At 42.2% G+C, this 21,246-nt stretch overlaps 1 protein-coding gene across 7 annotated transcripts in view; it reads left to right on the top strand.

The window, feature by feature from the left end:
* Positions 1–18,938, top strand: part of RASAL2 (RAS protein activator like 2) — a 238,558-nt gene extending 219,620 nt beyond the window's left edge. For 5 of the 7 annotated variants that reach the window (XM_087960894.1, XM_087960891.1, XM_087960893.1 and 2 more), the window contains 6 exons: positions 3,962–4,096; positions 4,990–5,192; positions 5,718–5,805; positions 9,315–14,393; positions 14,518–15,665; positions 15,853–18,938. In XM_087960894.1, coding sequence (XP_087817020.1) covers positions 3,962–4,096; positions 4,990–5,192; positions 5,718–5,805; positions 9,315–9,479 — 591 coding nt within the window. In that variant the 3' untranslated portion in view covers positions 9,480–14,393; positions 14,518–15,665; positions 15,853–18,938. The remainder of the gene's footprint in view (positions 1–3,961; positions 4,097–4,989; positions 5,193–5,717; positions 5,806–9,314; positions 14,394–14,517; positions 15,666–15,852) is intronic. The other 2 variants (XM_087960895.1, XM_087960892.1) reach the window with 1 other exon arrangement.
* The last annotated feature ends 2,308 nt before the right edge of the window (positions 18,939–21,246 follow it).

Genomic DNA, 21,246 nt, shown 5'->3' with positions numbered 1-21,246 from the left:
TTTGCTTTACATTTCCCCAAGCGCTCTGCAACTAATCGACACACTCTGACAGACTGACTGAGGAAGAGGGTTCCTGAGGGTACTCAGGCATTGGGACAAATTCCACTCCATTCATTACCTTAAAGGGAGTAAGTCCCATGCTATTATGCACTGCATTGCTATACACAACTTCAGCAAACGGCAGGAGCTTTGCCCAATTGGTTTCTGGTAATTAATGTAACATCTCAAGTATTGTTCCACCATTGGGTTAGCTCATTCCACTGCACCATTGGTGCTTGGATGAAAAGCCAAGCTAAAACCTTGGGAGGAACCAATTGACTGTACAAATTCCCTCCAAAATTTGGCTGTAAATTGAACCCCCCAATCTGAGATGATTCTCCTTGGTACTCCGTGTAGCTGGTAGATGTGCTTCAGGAATAGCTTTGCAAGTTTGTGGTTAAGGGTAGTCTGGGTCAGGCTATAAAGTGAGCCTGTTTTGAAAATAAATCAATTACTGTCTAAATATTTCCACTGCTCTCAGGGAGTTCCATTATGAAGTCCATCGTGATTTCCTCCCAGGGTCGGCTTAGCTACTTGTTGCATAACCCGGGGGGCTTCCCCGGTCTCTTCTTCATTGTTGCAAAAGTCACACAGCTTTTAACATAACTGTCTACATCCTTTTTCATTCTTGGCCACCAAAACTGCCTCTTGGTCAGGTGTAGGGTTTTCAAAAACTCGAAGTGTCAACTTGTTTGGCATCATGGCTTCTCTGCAAAGCTTGGACTCGTAGAGTACTTGGGATGTACAGTTTGGTCCCCTTTCATGCTAATCCCTCCTTGGTTTGCTGATGGTCTTTGAACCAGGGTCGGATTGTAGCTCGGCCTTGAGCTTCTGGGTCAACTCATTGGGTCAGCTCAGCCGACTGTTTTCTAGCTCGTTACCTCGTGGTCACTTGGGCTGCTTGCTGAGGGAGGGGGATGATTGCATTGACCATTTCCTCCATGCTGCTCTTTTACTGGGGCATTCGCAAAAGAGCATCGGCCAGGAAGTTTCTTCCCCCTGGGATATGTTTTAAGGTGAAGTTGAACCGGTTGAAGTACTGTGCCCACCGGACCTGTTTGGGCGAGATCTTGTGAAGGGTTTTAAGGGCCTCCAGATGTTTATGATCAGTCCATACTTCAAAAGGCACCTTGCTGCCCTCCAGGAAATGTTGCCAGGTCAGTAGCGCCCATCAAATGGCAAAAACCTCCTTTTTCCTTATGGCCCACTGCCTCTCAGTATCAATGAGTTTCCAAGAGGCATAGGCACATAGCTGTAAATCCCCACCCCTCATTCTTCTGAAAGAGGATAGCCCCTACGGCCACATTGCTGGCATCACTGGAATAACAAAAGGCTCCTAGGGGTCGGGGTGCTTTAGGATCAGCTCTTTTATGAACAACCTCTTTAATGTTTGAATGCTCTCTGGCATTTCATAGTCCACTGGAGGGGCTGGCTTGGTTGGGGCTTAGCCGCCATGCTTCCTGTCTTCAATAGGTCTGTGATCAGCAGGGCTACTTTTGCAAATGAAGGGATGAACTGCCATTAGAAATTCACAAACCCCAGAAAGCTCTGTAGCGGCTTGTGCTTTGAGATGGTTACCACTCCAAGATGGCTTTCAGTTTTGCAGGGTCCATTTCCACTCCCTTGCTTGACACTTGGTAACCAAGGTAGTTTAGGTGGGTCTGGTGGAAGTCCCACTTGGACAACTTAGCATATAGGCCAGTAGTTTTCTAAGGACCTGGCAGACTAGCTTGAAAAGTTCTTCCATTGTCTCAGTGAAGATCAGGATGTCACCAAGTAAACTAGGACCCCTTATATAGGTGCTCGTGTAGCACTTCATTAATCTGCTGCATAAACACTGTGAGGACTCCCTGTAGGCCAAACGGCATGATTTTGAACTGGAAGCTTCCAAGTGGGCAGTTGAATGCCGTTTTCCACTCCACTCATCCCTCTCTTTGATCCTGACCTGGTAATATACCTTTCTCCAGTCTAGTTTGGCGAATATCTTTCCCTTAGCCAGGTGTGCCAGCATGTTGTTCATCAGAGGAAGGGGGTACCTGTTTCCACACATATTCCATTGATCCCTGTAAAGGCATAATCTCATAGTCCCATCTTTTTTTTTTTCCTTAAACAAAACTGGGGCTGCCACTCGGGATTTTGTTGGTTGGATGAAGTCTCTGGCTAGGCTCTTGTCCATATACTCCCTCAGCTCCCTGGGGGTTATGGAGTACATTTTGGCTTAGGAAGTTTCATCCCTGGTATGATTTCAGTTGAGTAATCTGTGGGGTGGGATGGAGGCAGTATATCACATTCCTTCTCACTGAATACCTATGCCAGATCCTGGTAATCTCTGGGGATGATCTGGGTCCCCGGTGGTTGCTCCGACGCTGCACTTGAGTATTCAGGCTATCTATCACCTGCATTTCGCTGGAGGTGTAGCATGTCTTAGTTGTGTGGAGGAGGAAGAGGGCCTCTCCCTAGCCTATCTTCCTGTTTCCCTCTTCCCACCATTTTATTGGGCCCCACTTGCCCAGCTAGGCCAGTCCCAGGATCACTGCTTCAGTCATTTTTGGGACTATTACAAACCGAATCTTCTCCCAGTGCTGGCCCATTTCTAGTCTCACTGGTTCAGTCAGGTGTGTAGCAGGGGTTCCCCCCCATTAGTAAGCCATTGACCTGCTCGAATCTCATGGCCCTGGGTAGCTGGGGATTCCCAGTTTCAACACAGTCGGCAGGCTCATTAAACACAGAGTGAGTCCATTGGGGCATCCTCCCCTGAACTCCTGACTTGGGCACCATGATCCTCATGAGAATAGCGAAGGGGCGGATGGCCTCACTCATTATCAGGTTGCTTTCTTCCTAATCATTGCTATCATGGGGCGCAGGTGGTGACTCCAGCTGGAGTTCTACCCTCCCTGGTTGAGCCAGAGGGGATCTCTACAACCTGGTGAGCCAGACTAGCCTTCCCTGATGTCTTCCAGGTTGGCTTCCTCAGCTCCGTCACGGCCGGTGACCCAGCCTTCAGTTTTGGGGTAGGCGCCAGGCAATCAGCAGCTCAGTGTCCCTGTGGCCCTTAGGAAACAGTGGATAAGGGCCTGGGTTGGTCCCACCAATGGATCGGTTGGAACAGTTGAGGTTACTTGCCTCTCAGTTGGCCGGTTCTCCTGGCTCCTTCTCGGTCTTGCATCAGTGTCGCCTCTCAGTCTGCAACTCCTCACTTCAATGTCTAAACCATAATATGCCAGTACCATTTGTTGATCTGGTCAGGGAGCCCTGTAAACACACACATGGCACAGTTCCTTGTCAAGGCCCTCTTTGAAGTGGTAGATGAGCAGTCGTTCAGGCCAGTACCGTAGCTTCCCAGCAACCCTCTGGAATTCCCAAACATACTCCTTCACTGGCCGGTCCCTCTGCTTCAAGTCTCGTATCTCCACCTCTGCCTGCTTGGTTTAGTAGGGTTGGCTTGATGTCATGGTTTCGAATAATGATCCCAACCAAGTCAAAACTCTGAGACTGGAACTCTTCTCAAAGATTCTCTTTATTGGGTACATCATATCGGCACAATTCAAATGTGAAGCCAACTCTAAATATTTCTAAATAGTTCAGTATAATTAAAAGAGTAAATGATTCCCTCCCCTCAAGTGTTACAGATCACATTGCCCAGCTGGGTAAATGGCAGGCTCTTCAGGCACTCCCCTCCTTTCTTACTCAACATTTGTTGAGATGACCTTGGCTCTACCAGCCACTGCCTGTGTTTTGTCTAGCACAGTAGAATAGCATTCCAAACATCCTATCCTGCCCCCATCTGTGTGGCAACTGAGAAGCAAAAAAAAAAAAAAAATGCCTCAGCCAGTCGTTTTGAAAGTTGACAATACCTGGAACAAACATAAAAACCAATTCTGGAATGTAAATGCATTTGAGATCCATATCGTTCTACCTGCAGATGCAGTCACCTGTAGATTCTCCCCCTATGTCACCTGTGGAAAGGACAGCTGCTTGGGTCTTAAACAGTGGACAGTATGAGCAAGTGGAGGAAGAGGCAGAGCAAAACCCAGATGAAGCCAATCATACAGAAAAGGTAACAGTTATCTAGGTTCTAGCTCCTAGCCCCATCTATAAAAAGTCACTGGAAAAAGATAATGTACAGAGATCCTCAGTATAAAGTTGCACAGCTCTCTTTTTCAATTACCAAACATCTAGACGTTGCTGTTTTTCCTTTGTCAGGGCCTGGAAGCTAGGTCAGATAATTGTGGGCTAGAAGTTGTGTTCAGATAAATCAGGAATCTTTAAGATGGCTACTCTCACAACCATTGAATTAATTTTCCTATTCTTTGGGATTCAGTTTCCTTTTTAAAGTGTTTGTATTCAGAGAGTTATTTTTAATTCAAGCTCTTGTAAGAGCAGAATACTTTGCGGCTGCTTCTCTTGCTTTTCTTGCTGGACCCGTTCTTGGATACTCGGGGTACTAAAAAAACTAATCCATGCTGTCACATCCTTCAAGATTTCCTGCTCTATTATCCTTAGAAGTCAACTCGGAAGCTCCAGCTAAGAAAAGAGGCTGCATGGTCTAGTGACAATGAATGAAGCTGTCCAAACACATTTCTTTATATTGGCCAAGATTGCCAGTATGTTTCTAAATTCAGTTCAGTGTTTTCACATAAAGTCCTTTACAACTAGTTCAACATGCTTAGGGGAAGCTGGTGATACTCCTGTATCAGTTCCATATATGAAAAAAGTTATAAGTTTCTGAAATGAAATTATTTTTAAATAATTTATTTAGGGCTTTCAATTGTTTCTTTCTCATATTACTGGCTTCAATTGTTTGTTTTTGTTGCTTTTTATTTAGGAAGAAATGAAAGCATTCAAAGCTTCTAGTAATGACTTTTTATTATTTCTCTTATGCTGCCTTGAGCCCTGGCTCATGAATTAATAAATAATGAAACTTTTTATCTCCCTTCCTCCCATCTTCAGTATCAGGAAGAGATTGTCAAGCTCAAGGACCGCCTGAAGGCATCAAGTCACCGGTTGGAGGAGTATGAGCAGCGCCTCCTCGTGCAGGAACAACAAATGCAGCAACTCATTTTAGAGCACAGATCAATGATGGAAGATAGCAAGGAGCGGCTGCGAAAGCAGCAGGAAGAGAAAGATAGCCAGATGAAGAGCATCATCAGCAGGTTAGGAAGGGAGAGGCTGAAGATAGAAAGAAAATCCTCTCTATTCCCTATAGTGGTATTCCTTATGAAGAAATGTGACCGTTGCTTGCTAAATGGAAATGTTTCTCTTGCATATAGGTTGCTCTTAGTCCAAATTAATCCTGTTATTTGATGTTGTTAGCCCACATTACTTCAATACTAGGCAGCCTGAGTTCAAAGCCTGTGTAGTTTATATTCAGTTTCACGGCAGTGCAATTTAGGCCAAGTGGTTTTAGACATACAAACTGGGAATTCTGGAAATTGAAATCCCAATTCATGTAGATGATGATATTTGAGCTGGTGTAGGCATCCCAATGTCTTTGTAGCACCCACTCAAACAATTTAGAGCTTATTCATTGAAATGCTTGCTCAAGGAATAAAACAGCAGATGGCAATCTTTTCATCTTTAGTATCTTTATTAAGCCAATGTTTTGTCTTGTTTTCTTTTGTGATGCTCCAGATATCTAGAAAGATTACTCTCCAAATTCTTTCTTTCCTTTCTTTTAGATTAATGGCTGTGGAAGAGGAACTAAAGAAAGACCATGCAGAAATGCAAGCGACCATTGATGCTAAACAGAAAATAATCGAGGCACAGGCAAGGAACAATGTTTTTACTTACCTATGTTGTTACTGCCCCTTTACCATTCCTTATCTTTTCACTGTTCTTTATTCTGAAATTAAGGCTTTGAGTCATGTTTTCAGAGGTAGCATCTCTGTGGTTCAAGAGAAAAGAGAAAAGGGATGGCTTTTCTCTTAGCCCAGAACATAATGGATCAAAGTGTCTATCATCCAGATACTCAAAGCTTCATGTGCTGAAAGCCACGGTTGTAGAATTCTGTCCAACGTACAATGCTTTGAACTAGAGCTTTTAGTCGCACTTATTGTAAAATAAAACAAAACAGGACAAAATAGGACTTAAAACACAAAATAATTTTGATCTCTTCTTTATGCTACCCTTATGAGACCTGCACATGAAAAATACCCTTTGCCTATAGAATCATCTCCTACTTTTAAAAGTGATCGATGTTAGTGTTAGTCACACTTTCCTAAATATACCAAGATGAAAGAGCTAGAAAATGCTCTAAGCTGCTTTTGTAAATTTTCCATGACCTTGTTATTGTTATTACTCTTCCTTTGAGTCAATATTGACTCCCGATGACTACTTGAACAGCTCCCTGTAGTTTTCAGAAGTAGTTTGCCACTGCTTGCTTCATAGGGATAAGAAAGAGGGACTGTCCCAAGTCACTCAGCTTTCTGCCTAAAGTGGGCCTAGAACTCATAGACTCCCAGTTTCTAGCCTTAACTATTATACCAAGCTATCTTACTCCAATGTATTCCATCCAGTAAAATGTACTGATATTACTTTGGTTGTAATTTGTATTTATAAGTGTTTGCTTAGTGTCCTATGATGAATATAAATGATTTCCTAGTGAGTTATTCAGGGACAGTTTTTCCACCCATTTAGCCCAATTTTATCAAGAAAATATTTCTGAAGTTTTTGTTTAAAAAGCTGGTTTTAAGTATGGAATAATGTCACAGGAGTTACAGTATGGACTGCTGGAGATTGAATAAAGACAGTGGCTAAATTGAAAGCAAATTTCCCCAGCTCACTGAATTGATAGAAGCATAAGTTCTGTTCCTTAGTTATTTATGAATGATGTTCCATATGGTTGCTGAGAACTAGGCCCACGTGGGTTATCTTCAAGCTGTTTGAGTCATTCAGAGCAATGTAGAATCTGGCTGAAAGCTTTGTGATAGACTATTTCAACAAGAGAGTGAAAAACAAAAAACCCAGACAAAATTCCCAGTATTTGAGGGGCTGCCACAGAGAAGAGGAGGTCAAATTATTTTCCAAAACACCGGAAGGCAGAACAAGAAACAACGGTTGGAAAGTAATCAAAGATAAAAGCAACCTGGAAAAACTTCCTAACAGTGAGGACAATTAACCAGTGGAACAGCTTGCCTTCAGAAATCGTGGGCGCTCCATCACTGGAGGTTTTTAAGAAGAGTCTAGACAGTCACCTATCTGAAATAGTATAGGTTCTCCTGCCTGAGCAGGGGGCTGGACTAGAAGACCTCCAAGGTCCCTTCCACTCATTCATTCTATTCTATCCTACACAGAGAAGCTTTGTAGACTCAGGAACTGCGTAGAGATTGATTTCTCATCCTGTGCTTAGAATGCCCTTTTTCCATCCACTCACCAGAAAATCCTTTCCCCCCCGCCCCGGCAGTCTTTTTTATTGTTGTTGCCTGTTGGGGGTATGGTAGCCTTTATATCACTACTGCTTGCCCCCCCACCCCACTTACTTACAGTAATTAACAGAGCTGTACTGTGGGCTCTACATCCGTTTGGCAATTGACGTTAAATTACACTTGTTAAAAGGGAGACGAGATAATTCAAATGGGCAAGTACATCCAATTAGATCTCTAGCTGAATACTGCCATGGCCTGCCCCCGTGTCCTTATGTTTCCCCAACCCTACTCTTACGTGTTCTAGTTTCCAGCTGCTCTCTGAATTTCATTGTTTGTGAATTTCATAATCCATAAGAATTCCATTCTAAAGAAATTAATACATTTATTTTGCCACTTTAAAAATGTTTATTTTATGACATTATGGGAAAATTATTTCTGAGAAGGAACTGATTATTTTGTAGGGAGATGGGGAGTGAGATCCAGTCAGACAAAACTTCATAAAAAATCAGTAGACTAAAGGCAATTTTAATTATAGTATCGTTCTGCTGTCATGACTGTATGGTTGCCTCTTTTCACAAATACTGTCAGCCTTCAAAATTTTCTTCCTTTGCTTTGCATCTTTTGGCTGTCATAAGTAACAGGGGGAGGGAGGGGAGACATTTTTTTCTTCCTTTGCTTTGCATCTTTTGGCTGTCATAAGTAACGGAGGGGGGGGGAGGAGGGAAGCGAGCTTTACAAACCAGAACTGCATAAATTGGGGGGGGGGGGAGTTTCTTGCTTATGTTTCTATCTTATGCTATGCGCAAGCGCAGCTCTTTATCAAAATATGTCAAGGTCAACGGACAGAGGCCTCATCACCACCTGGAGATGCCCACATGATGCTATACACAACTTTTTATTGGGTGGACAATTTGAACTATTGTCGGGGGGGGGGGGAACGTTGCCATCATTTTGTATACGTGATTTACGTGCTCATTTTCTCAGATTCAGAATTCTTTTGTTGCTACCACTTGATTTCCAGTGAAAGATATCTTTTCTCTAATCTATGGAGTCTTAAGTACTTCTTTCTTGGATTTTGAAAGGAGCACCAGCTGACAAACACATTCCATTCATATATTTACACCTATGTAAAGGACGTTAGCATTTTCAAACCCTGGTGCTTTTCAGATGCATGCCTAAATCTTCTGTGTAGCTGTTAGTGACAAAACTTCTTTCTGACAACCACATTTCACATTGTTCCTGACTATGTCCATTGTGGGAAAATGGGTAATAAACACCTTACTCCTTCACAGGATGCTGATTCTCTCAAGTTGTCTTCAGGTTAGTGTCTTCACTAAGCCTCGGTGGCGCAGTGGTTAGAATGCAATACTACTTCTGCTGACCATTGGTTGCTTGCAGTTTGGCAGTTCAAATCCCACCAGGCTCAAGGTTGATTCACCTTTCATCTTTCCGCGATGAGTAAAATGAGGACCCAAAATTGTCGAGGGCAATAGGCTGACTCTGTAAACCGCTTAGAGAGGGCTGTAAAGCACTATGAAGCGGTATATAAGTCTTAAGTGCTATTGCTATTTAGAGATCCCAGATCTGTATATAGCCAAACTCTGGAATAAACTGCCCACCATTTCCTGTTTTCCTTTGGGTAAGAGCCAATCCTTAAACTTCTACTGTCTTCTGGGTTCTGCCTCAGTATTTCTTTGTGATCCATGTGTACATGTATAAATTGGCAACTCCCACAGAAGAGATTCTGGAGAGCTGGAAAAGGCATGCCTGTTGCATTTGGCTGATGGGCTAGGTAAAACACTTAGAAGTAATGAGACATTGATTTTACCTTCACTGTTTCAAATCCAGTGAAGCCCTGTGAACATAGACAAATGTGATTTCATTTGATTTTGTTTTCTGTTGTTCTTGCAGGAGAAAAGGATTCTCTCCCTGGATTCAGCCAATACAAGATTGATGAGTGCCCTAACTCAAGTGAAGGAACACTATGGCATGCAGGCCCGGAGCAGCGCCTCTCCTACTAATCCCCCCAGGCTTTCTATCACAGAGAATGGGGAATTTAGGAACAGCAGCTGCTAATTTCAAGTTGTCCCACCAAACGAATTACCATCTTTCATTTCCCTTGCCCACTCCAAGCCTAGTTAATCCTTTCTATCACAGAGGATGGGGAATTTAGGAACAGCAGCTGCTAACTACAAATTATCCCACCAAACAATTTGTCATCTTTCATTTCCTTTGCCCACTCCAAGCCTGATTGACCAACTCCTTTGGTGTTCTCCAAAAACTCCAGGAAAACTGGACTGCCTGCCACCACCATGTAAGACCTGCATTAACAACCTGCTTGGGCTTCCTTTCAACATTGCAGCTGGTAATTACATTTCCACATTTCAGTGTGCTAGTTTTTCAACTTGCCTCGACCATGGCAGCAACATGTCATGGTACATAGGGCAGAAGAGGCTTCAGGGTACATAGGGCAGAAGAGGCATCAATAATTGCCTGACTAAGTGAGCACAGAAAAGACTGCTTAATGTAAGTCAGGGGTCAAAAAAGTTTTTAAAATGAATTGAAAAACATTGATTTTTTTAAAATAAAAAGTCTAAAAAAAACAAGAAATGCATAAAAGTGTAACGAAAAGCTTTAAAAGGTAAGCAAGTTTTGAACATTTCATTAAAAATATGCTATTTAGGGGAATGATAGACATGTTGCTGACCCTGTTCGCTGCTATTTAGGTTTTTTGTTTGCTTGTTTCCTCTAATTCAATGGGCAATTTTAGATTGTTTTTAAACTTAATGTTGTTAAGCAGTTGTTTCACAGACCAAGAACAAGGAGTTTTATCTGAAATGCGCTACCTCCCCCTACCTTCCATTCCAGCAATGAGACCTTTGATAGCACGTAAGGCAGAAAAGAGAGTTAATTGCATCCCATTGTAAGGTTGCCTGCCATACCAAGAAGGTACCCAGGTTAATATGGGAATAGAGAGCCAAATCACCAAGAGGAAAGTGTGGGCTGTGAGAAGGAATGGAAAAGGGTTCACTCTCCACTGCAAGATGTCAACAGGTGTCGACATAATTATAAATGCAGGAGAAGAAGGAAAGAGCCCTCGATAAGAAATGTGTGCATCGGTCACTCCTGACAGCTAGGAAATGCTAGGGAGATAATGGAAGAGTTGCATGATGCAGTTGCCTTGGGTGAAATGTTTTCGGTGAAGATTCTTGAATAGTATTTTCAGTCAGGATTCTTCTCTTCTTTCGCAGGGCAAAATCAGAAGTTCTAACTTCTTTTCTCACTGTAAAGTTCCTTTGTGATGGTTTTAAAAAGGACTGTAAACTTGTCCTGAACAGTTCCCACGGGGGTATCTAGATATTCTTTTAATATAGAAAAAGTAACTGTATAGAAATTGTGTCCTTAACAGAACAAAAATCAGCTCACTTAACAGAAGGAAGTTAAAAATGTTAATACCTTTGTGGCGTACAGCCCGTTCACCAAGTCACTTGTCAGCCATCCCATTTGGCCATTTAAAGAGGCTTCGGCTTCTCAGTCCTCAGTTTGGGATGCACGCACGCCAGCTGTGCTCCTGCCACTGGGGCTTCTTGAGCCAGGGACTCCTCCAGCTTCTTCTTCTCCTCCAATTCTTTGATTGTTGCCCACATCACAGGTCTTTGGCCTCTTGGTGGGCACTACTGTGAAAAGACATTAAGTCATAATGTCAGCCACCCCATTTGGCACATTCAACAAAAGAAACTCACGGCTCTTTATAATGACCAAGAGTGCAGCTTTATTGAAAGCTCCATCTAGGTGCAGCGGAAGCGAAGCCAGTTCTGGGATTTTCCCCTGAAAACCCCCCACTTTTTCCCCTTTGGGCCACCCACAGTTCATAGTTTACCCATTGAGTTCAGTTCTTTTGTTTTGGGAAGGACTGTCTGTGCTGCTCACATAATCTTCATAACTTGTCCTTGGTAGATAACATCTTGCTGGCAACAGAAGACATTCCTGTGTTTTGTAGACTCCCCTTAGGAATTCACTACCCCGCTCCCATCACTGTATGGCACACTGTGAGCAAAGGCAGGTGCAGGCAACTATGGAGTAGAGTCAGGTTTGATACCACTGTTCAGCTATCTCTCATCGGCAACTACCTTACTCTTTTCTTGCACAATGAACCATAAACCATCCTTAAAGCCAATTGTTTTCTTCTCAATGGCTAGTATTTCATTCTTTGTCTTGATAAAGATAGAAGACAAACTCTTTACTTGTGGTCAAAGGAGGGCAGCCCTGAGATAAAGAATATTTTTCTGATGTTCCAGAGAGTGGCAAGTAGGAACTTCCCCAGTAGCATGGCATTCAAGGGATTAGACTTCAATGTTCTCATTTAATTGCCAAACTGAAAGCATGCAACAAGAGTCCCAAGCAGTGGGCAGAAGACTTCAAAGGCCAGGAGTTGGCAAAAAGTGGACCATGGACCTAAACTTGTCTCCTGGCTGTTCATTCAGCCAGCAAGTAAATTAATAGGGCCAAGCTTCTGGTGCAAGGGGACTGAAGATTGGAGTGCTAGTGAGCAGTGCTGGTAGCAGACTCTTTGTTGACAAGCTGGCATTGTCCAATCACTACCATGTTCCTTGGCCTGAAGATCTGCCAGACACACCCACAAAGGTGGAGGAGGGGTGAGAAATGGCCCTATCCAGAACAAACTTGCTGACCATGGTCTAGGCATTCAAGTGTGCAGTTTCAGGATGCCAGAGGTTCAAATCTCTGGCACATGGAGTCCAAACCGGCCAAGTCTATCCAACAAGGGAAGCTCAGCCAATGGTGGCTTCTATGCCAGTACCCTGTGGGGACTACTGAAGACTGGGAAACAGCTTGGCTGATTGACAAGACGTGTGAAGTGCTTTTGCTCTGTTCACTGTAACATGCAATTACTCAAAGACTTGCTTCTGGTCCTCAGATTGCTGGAACCCTCCAGTCCACGGAAAAACCATTGAAGTCTAATCCCTTGAATGCCATGCTACTGGGGAAGTTCCTGCTTGCCACTCTTTGGGAATTGCTAGCTAGATCAGCCTCAGGTGCTTGGTTGCTCACCAGCTCTTCGGGCTGATGCTTGCTTGATGCATTCAGAACACATTTCTTGCCATCAGGATCCTCTGAATCTCAGCTACCCATGACATGAATCCATCTGCCCTCTTCCAAGAAGAAATGAGCCAAAAAAACCCAGAAAGCAGAGAAGGGTAGAGGAAGTTTTCTTTCTTAATAAGGCAGGATCCTAACTTAATGGAGAGAAGTAGGGCTGCATCCAAAGTAGGGCTACATCTACAATATTCACCAAGAAAGAACTGTAGTCCTTATCATATTCTATATGATTTCAGGGGTACTTTCAGTGTTTCTTATTAATAAAGAAACAAAGCTAATGAGATCCTACTGCCATATAGGCAGTTCCCCCCAATTTTCTGGGCACCAGGGACCTGTTCCTTGGAGAATGGTTTTTCCATAGACTGGAGGGGCATGGTTTCGCATGCTGCCTGCATTCTGCGGATGGGGCTTCCTTTGTTTGCATGGCCCAGTGCCTTGTGGTAAAACAATTATAATGTTCACATCCAGGAAGAGGAGAAATGCCTATCTCTATTCAAGACTGATCTCACATTATAGTCACTAAAGACCTGTATGAAGGGTTTCTAAAACTCCGCAGTTAAATTCTCACCCTTAAGAGCATAAGTGGAATAGTCAAACAGTTCAATGAAAACAAAAAACCCTTTTTGACATTAAAGCTAGGAATCCAGAGATAGTATTAATCTTTTTATCTTTTTTAAAATTATAATATTTAGTTTATTCAAGAAAAGTTTCAAATAAAAAACACAAAATATTGAAAAAAAATAAAAAAGAAAAAAACCAACAAACAAGATAAAAAAGTGTCTTAAAATTTAACACATACACACATAACATCCTTCCTAGTTGAATGTTCATTAATATAATACAACAATGTTAATCTCCCACCCCTTACAAAACAGACCCCCAAAAACATTAAACTACTCAGCTACTGAATCTCTTTACATAATTGTTAGTTTACCATCTATATATTGTATTAGTAACAAAATGGTTTACAGGAAAAACAAAAGTGATAAGAATATATAAAAATAATAAACATTATCAATAATAATGAAAATGAGACAAGATTAAAATTCCAAAACCCTCTGTTAACAAACTGCTATTGTAGAAAATTTACCATAGCTTCTTTTGAAACTTTTTATTGGTTTATCAAAATATAAAATACAAAGAAACATTCAAAATTCATATTAAGAGAATCCTCTATATTATTTCAAAAAAAAATCTAACCCTTTAAATTTAAAGGAGAAAACACTTTTTCTAGTTTTGATATCTAGTATATATAAAGGGGGGAAAAAACCCTTCATTTTAAACCCAGAACACAATACAACTGTCAGGTTCTGATGTAATAGGATGAAAAAAAACCTCAGGCTTTGCACTCTCAATGCCTACATGCCATTAAAACCACTGAGACCAGAAAGGGTTGGATGGCATACATACAATGGGATCATTCTCTTCGTCATCATCATTCCCACCACTGTCAAGTGCCTCATTTCAGCTATGGTCCCAACTGGGGTTGGTGAACTTGTTTGCTGCGCCTCTTGAGATTTTTCCAGGGTTTTCTTGGTTTTTCACGCCGTTGTTGCATCCCCGAGGTACCCATGGAGGCTTTGGCACCTGCCTCGGGGCAATCGACTGGTGGTCCAGCTTCCCACATCGGAATCATATTATTGGTGGCGGGTGGTTGTGGTCTTCTCAGTTGTTGTCATCGGGGTTGGTTGTGCTCTGGGGTCATTGCTGGCCGATCGGTCTGGGGCTTTCTGGGGCCGCATGATCTAGTCCCCTCTCCTTGATATATTCAGCCACTGGCTTTCAGTTTGCCAATTAAATGAGAACGTTGAAGTCTAATCCCTTGAATGCCATGCTACTGTCTCCCAGTTCTGCAGCATGGTCACTTTATAGGTCTTGATCCAGTCAGCTGTCTCTCCTTCCATCATCGGTGCTACCGCCATCACCATGGCCCTTTGGGACATGTATAGGTGCGCATACTGGTCCATGTGATTGAGCATCTGGCCCAAAAAGAGAGCCATTTTATCTGGACTACTGTCAAAGGACGCTTGCAGGGCCGTTGGATCCCAAGGGCTTAATGATCCTTGGTCATGCCTTGCCACAGGCCAGGAAGTTGTTGAGGTTCGGCTCTCATATCTTAAGGGCCTGCCGAATAGTAGGTGCGGTCTCCAGTCTCTTCTCTACCTCCGTAATCTGTCCCGGCCTTTCATAGTGCAGGTTTGGGCTAACCAATCGAAAGCAGCTTGAAGCCTTGTTAGGTATTGAGGCTCAAGAGGAGGGTGGGCTACCTCTCCTTCCCTCCTCCATCCTGTCTCAGGACTCAGCTCTTTGAAACTAGCAGCTCGAAATTTTTCTCTCAGCACTTCCATTGTTTGGCTGCCTATCACTGTGGAGTGACTCCATTTGCCCTCAGAGATACGTCACCCCTTCCACTGGGCAAAATGGCTCCCGGGGGGAGTAACCATGGGAAAGGGAGGTAGAGGGACCCCATATCCCACAGGCTGCAAGGAGCTCAGCCACCACTATCCTGTTCCCCTGGTTTTTAGGCCCACACCCTAGAAGATTTCTGAGCCCTCCTGGCTGACTAGTGGGTTTTTGGAACCCGGTTGCCTTCTGTAAGCACCGGTAACACCTCCAGAGGGGCAGGTTCCATATGTTCCACCAAGTCTGCAGCCTCCGTTCCCCCTGCCATACGTGTTATTAAATGGTGAGTCCTCACTTCCTGTGAGATTCCGATGTAATATGAGGGGGGGGGGACCCAAAGCACAGTTCTGAATTGTGATTTTTTTATCTCCCTCACAAACATCAACACGAACTGACGTCCATCAATTGGAAATTCAAAGTCAGGGCTAACCGTCCAGTAACTGTCCCACAAGGGCTTTCTCCTCACCAGTAACATGGCTGAACGTCTCTGCTCCTGCCTTTTCTCTGCCCTACATGTTCTTGGATCAGGTGTAGAAAGCAATTCCTCTTCCTTATCACTGACTGGCTGCAGCTATGTGCTTTCCCCACCTCGGGGCTGTCCTGCTGCAGCTATGTGCTTCAGCCAAATCCCTCTCAGATGGCTGCTTGGAGCCATTGATCAACTCTCCTCCAAACGTGCCTGGAACTGGTTCATCCTCCTCCAAACTGACATCTGGACAGATATCTGGGGAAGCATGGGGGGTAGTTTTGGTTCATCCTCCTCCAAACTGACATCTGGACAGATATCTGGGGAAGCATGGGGGGTAGTTTTGGTTCATCCTCCTCCAAACTGACATCTGGACAGATATCTGGGGAAGCATGGGGGTAGTTTTGGTTCATCCTCCTCCAAACTGACATCTGGACAGATATCTGGGGAAGCGGGGGGGAGAGTTACCATATCACATGGACCTTGACTGGCTTTACCAGCATAGGTTCCACTTCAGAGTCCCTGTTTCTGTTGTTGGAAGCAGCCAATGAATCCCCTTGAATGCCATGCAGTTAAACTCATAATCCCCTGGCATCTTAAAGCTCTAATTCTTTGAGTTCAACTACTGGCCAACCCATCCACAATGGCTAGACCTTTAGAACATAATCTAACTACCTTTCTATCCACTCATTTGAGCTTTCCCTGCTTGAAAGTTGTTGCAAGCAAGCTCACCAAGAGTTTATTTTGTGTGAGCTTTTTGCTCATGCCCTGCCTGTCACTGATTCTTATTTGCTGATTTGCTTACTCTTCCATAAAGTTCCTAGCAAATTGCACCTCTATATGTGATTGTGTCTGGCCTGGAACTTATTTACTCTTGCTTTTTTGTCTTTGTCTTTTTCAACTTCTTTCTTAGCTGTTTCAACTATTTTCAACCCTAGCCAAGGTTGAAAAAAGACAATCCGCAAATTTTCCAGTAAAATTCTGAAATCATATTTAGCAAGGATCCACCTCATCTCAGCACCAGAACCACTTTATCCTGGCATATTTTGACTTTAACAGGCATTCTCCTTTAACACTACAACACATTTCTTATTCTTTAAAGACACTTATTTATTGTCTTTTATTCATTCTTGTAAATATATTTTAATATAAATTAAAATGATAACAAACCTTCTCTTCCATCTTTGTCATACTGGCAAAACCTTTTCTGATCTCATCCCCTCCTCTGCCTCTGTGGAAGCTACTGATAGGCTGCCCTTGCCCAGGATGCTTACACGAGGCCCTCAGCCATAATTTGCCAACTCCTGACCAAGAAGAAAGCAGTATTTATTATTATATAATTTCCTCAGATTTGTTTTATTTTAAAAAACCCATGAATGCCTGCTAGTTTTTCAGAAATATATTCATCAAAGTTTTCTTTACTCTTGCTTCTGTTTTTGCAGGAAGCTTGCATTTTAAGAAACATTTCTTAACCATTTTTTCACGAACTGTTTTTAATTTTTCCATTACAATTTTGGCTTCTGATAACAAGAACAGAGGCTGACATAGATTCTTTTCAAACTTGGAATTGTGATTGTTTTTTAAAATGGGACCAGCTGACAGCCTTTCCCAGGTGGACCAAATAGGAAACACAGCCAAATGAATTAATTCTATCTTATCATAAAGCTACATTACAAGCCTGAAAGTACACATCTCCAGCCATCTCCTTTAGAAGCTAGAGATAGTTCCTTCTGTATCTCTCCACGCATTACCATTACAATTGTTTATAGTCTAAATATGAGGAGTGAATTGCCAGTTTTGAACAGAGAAACAATTGGTACCTCCTTAACCAGGGGTGGGAGCCGACTGGTGTAACTACCGGTTTGGTGATTTTATGTTTTGTGCGCACATGTGCACTTCACGCACACATGCACCTGATGCGTGCTGCGCGAGAGTGTATATCATCGTCATCTAGCTGCCTGGACAGCTGAGCAGCGCTGCGTGCGGGTGCACAGCCGTTGAAAAAGCCCTTTTTTCCTGCTTTGGTTTGCTGCTCTTCAGAGCAACCGGTTCTACAGAAGTGGACAGAACCGGTTGGATCCCACCCCTGTCCTTAACCCTGTACCAATTCCTTCTTTCTCCAAACAACTCCTTTGGCCATGGTGCATTTTGTTTCTCTTATTGCCATTATAAAAACAAATTTATCAAACTAGTATTTTTCCACTCACAAAAATCGAATCATTTTCTAAGTAAAGAAATATTTGTGATGGATTAAAATTTATGCAGTCAGGAAACAAACTCCTTTAGAGTTATCCATTTTTAATTTTAAAGTATTTTTAAAAAGTTCAACTAATTAAAAATTCAAATTCAACTTGAAAAAGGAATTTGTTTGGAAGGTTCCTTTAAGAGATTTGTATTTCAGCTAAGATGAATGGCCATCATTTTCTACTCCGGGTGTACAGGAAGCCGAGTCAAAACTACATGGCATCATGTTACTTACAACATGCTAGAATTTGAGGCTGCCAGCCTTTCCAGTGCCTTTTGTTCCACTAGAACTTTTTCCCCCCAGATAAAGCAATTTTCTAAAGATTTAATGAATTCCTTAATTGCTCCTCTTATAGTTCTATATTTATGCTTTAAAAAAAGATTGAAAAGACAAATGCTGGCAATAAAATAATTTCAATATCACATTCCTAATTAGCCTCATATACATTTCTTAAACTGGGATAACTTTGAGAACCGCCTGAGAACAGCCATTCTGCTCTTTGTGTGGGAAATCAGCTGCATGTTTCAGGGAAGCCCAAGCAGGTCTGTTCAGGTGTATGGTGGTGGCAGGCTGAAGGAGACACCAAGGCTGGAGTTCATAGTCCTCTGCAAAAAGTGGAATCGTTCTGGGACGACTGATGGGTTCCTTCGAAGGGAAGAGGTCTGTGCATTTGTATCAACCAGGCACTGAAATGAAAAAAGAGTTGGGTTAGGGAAATGAGTTCCATCTATCTATCTATCTCCTAGACATGAAAAGGAAAATGTTGCCATTTCAGAAATGCAAGCTTGTAGGCAGCTTTGTAATAATCTGGGTTGCGACTGTAATGCCTCCTTCCCAAATTTAGATTGGTGTTGGTAAAATGATATCTATGGCCTTTGATTAGGCTATGCCCCATATTCTAAGAGATGGGGCGAGAGGGTTATGATGGTGAGAGCTTTTATGAATTTTGTAAGTACAACAATACGCTTTTTTCAGGGCCTTAATGAAAATTATCTTACCAGACATTTGTTTTCAGTGTTAGCTTTCAATAATTTATTTCTGTCTGGGTCTTTATTTTATGACTCCACACTCCACCCATCCCCCAAACCACAGTCCTGTATTTTTCTGCTCATAGTGCTGGATTCCTCAGGTCCCCAGGATCTACTCCTGCATTTCATTGTCTGGGTTTGTTCTAAAGAAGATTTATTTTTGTTCTGTGAATATTTTTGAACAGGTTCTTGTATATGTACAGATAGAGATACATTTGAGATCTTTTATTGATATTCCTACAAAGAATTACAAAATAAAGTTTAACTTTAAAACAGTTTTGACTCAGTCTTTCTCTGCACTAATAAGGTTTGAGTTGTTACAGAATTGTTGAATATTCCCAACTTTGACAATGAACTTATAACAGGGCTCACACTCTTGTTCTTGTGGTTGACCTTCAGCCATCCATGTGGTTTCTTAGCACAGCTGTGTAGTATGACACACTGTCAGGGAGGGAGGGAGGGAGGGAGGTAGGGAAGGAAGGAAGGAAGGAAGGGTCATGCAAATCATAGATAGGAAATTGGATATTGCACTGGAATCGGGTGGGATTCAACCGGTCCAGGCCGGTTCAGACTAACCGGATGTTAATTTTACATCCAATTCGGCAAAACAGTAGTTTTGAAGACCAGCTGGCCCCACCCCTCCCAGGAGTCCCCACGTGCCTGATTCTGGCTCCCAGGTAAGTGCAGGAAGGCTTCCTAGGCCTAAAATGGGACGCAGGGGGAGCGGTGCCCCCTCCACACCCTGTTTTGGCTCTCCTGAGGCTCCAGGGAGGCTCAATGGGGCATGGGCAGTGGTGGGATCCGACTGGTTCGGTGATTTTACATTTTTATTTTATTTTACTTTTCTCTTGAAAAAAATTATATCTCCCAATAAATTATCCATTGTGTTTGTCTATTAGTTTTCAGCTATAAAATGCTTTGTGTGCTAAGAGCATCCATGAATTTTCAGGCAAAACCTGGGTTTGTATCTATTCCATATTGTCAATATGACATATATATATATATATATATATTTAAATCCACATTAAACCAAAAATATCCATGTCACCTAAATCTCAGGATGTGTCCTTGTAATTCCAAAAGCCTTCTATTTCTCAGCAGCAACCACTCTTTCAACCAAGCAAGTTTCAAAATGCAATTTCAAATCAAGTAGAACCAATCACCCTCTTTCTTTTGCATCTTGTAACACTTTATATTTAACTTGTGTTTTTTCTCCTGCCACATAAATGTAGACATAACCTTCTGCCACTGATGAAATGGCACATCAGTTATCAAAACAGGTACTGTCTGAAAAGAAACATCATTCTAGGCAAAATATTCATTTTTATCAAGAAATACTTCTCAGGAATATTAAAGTATATATGATCTTCTATTTCCATATTTTTGTTAACATCTTAATGCTAGATATGTGTTGGATATTTTGAATATTTGTAGCAACTTAATGAAAAACAAGCAGCGTTGATTTTCTTAGATGCAGAGAAGACCTTTGGCAATTTTAACTGGGCTTTCTTGTTCAAGGTTTTGGAAGATAGGAATTTTGGAGAGTGCTTTATAAAATGGATAAGATCAATTTATACTTCACAAAAGTAAAAATTATTAATGGAGATCTATCAAAAACCCTATAAGATGAAAAAGGAATGACAGAGAGATGTCTGCTGTCTCTTCTCTTGTTTCGTTTGGTCCTTGAAATATTGAATCGAGATAAAAGGCAGGATTATGATGGACAAAAGGAGAAGGGGACAGCGAGAAGATGGTTAGGTAATGTCATCAAGGCAGTGAGCATGAGTTTGGGCAGACTCAGGGAGACAGTAGAGGACAAGAGGGCCTGATGTGTTATGGTCCATGGGGTCATGAAAAATTGGACACAGTTTAGGAAATGAACAACAGGAAGATTGTGAGAATAAATATTTTAAAAGAAACTTGTAAATTAAGGATTTTTGTAGATGATGGTGTTGGTTTTGGCAGATTAAAAGAATTTGGTGCAATAGCAGATGTTAAGATTAATAAACAGAATTTTGGTCAAGCATTCTGTCTGGGTTCTATCACTCCACCCCATCCCCCAAGTCCTGCTTGCTGTCTCACCATAAGCTTATCAGGGGCTGTTTCTGGGAGGAATGAGCAAAGAACACCAAGAAGTTAATCCCAGATGCCTAGATGGCCTCTATATTGGGAGGCAACAATATAAAAAGATACTGGAGGCAGATGATCACTTTAGTGACAACGACAAAGGCATCAATTCACACCAATGAATTGAGAGAAACCAATGGTAAAACATTCCTTATTTCACCAAGAAAACTACATGTACACTCTATTAAAATGACAGCTGGACTTTGAATTTGCAGGACAGAAAAGAGGATTGATGCTTTTGAACTTTGGTGTTGGGAAGTACTCCAGAGAGTACTATGGATAGTCAAGGAAACAAACACCCAACAAATAAATCCAGGATTCTCACCAAGGCACAAATGATCAGGCTTAAATTATTATATCTTGGACACAACATGTGAGGACCTAGCTCTTTGGAGAAATTGATAAGGCTGAGAAAAGTGAAAGAAAAGAGAAGGTGAGAATGAGGATGTCTTAATT

This window comes from Notechis scutatus, chromosome 3 (genome assembly GCF_049901735.1).
Source record: "Notechis scutatus isolate UNSWTSFEM ecotype Mainland chromosome 3, rNotScu1.2, whole genome shotgun sequence".
NCBI classification, from domain to species: Eukaryota; Metazoa; Chordata; class Lepidosauria; order Squamata; family Elapidae; genus Notechis; species Notechis scutatus.
The sequence above is the reverse complement of the archived record's forward strand: the minus strand, read 5'-3'. Positions and strand labels throughout refer to the sequence as shown.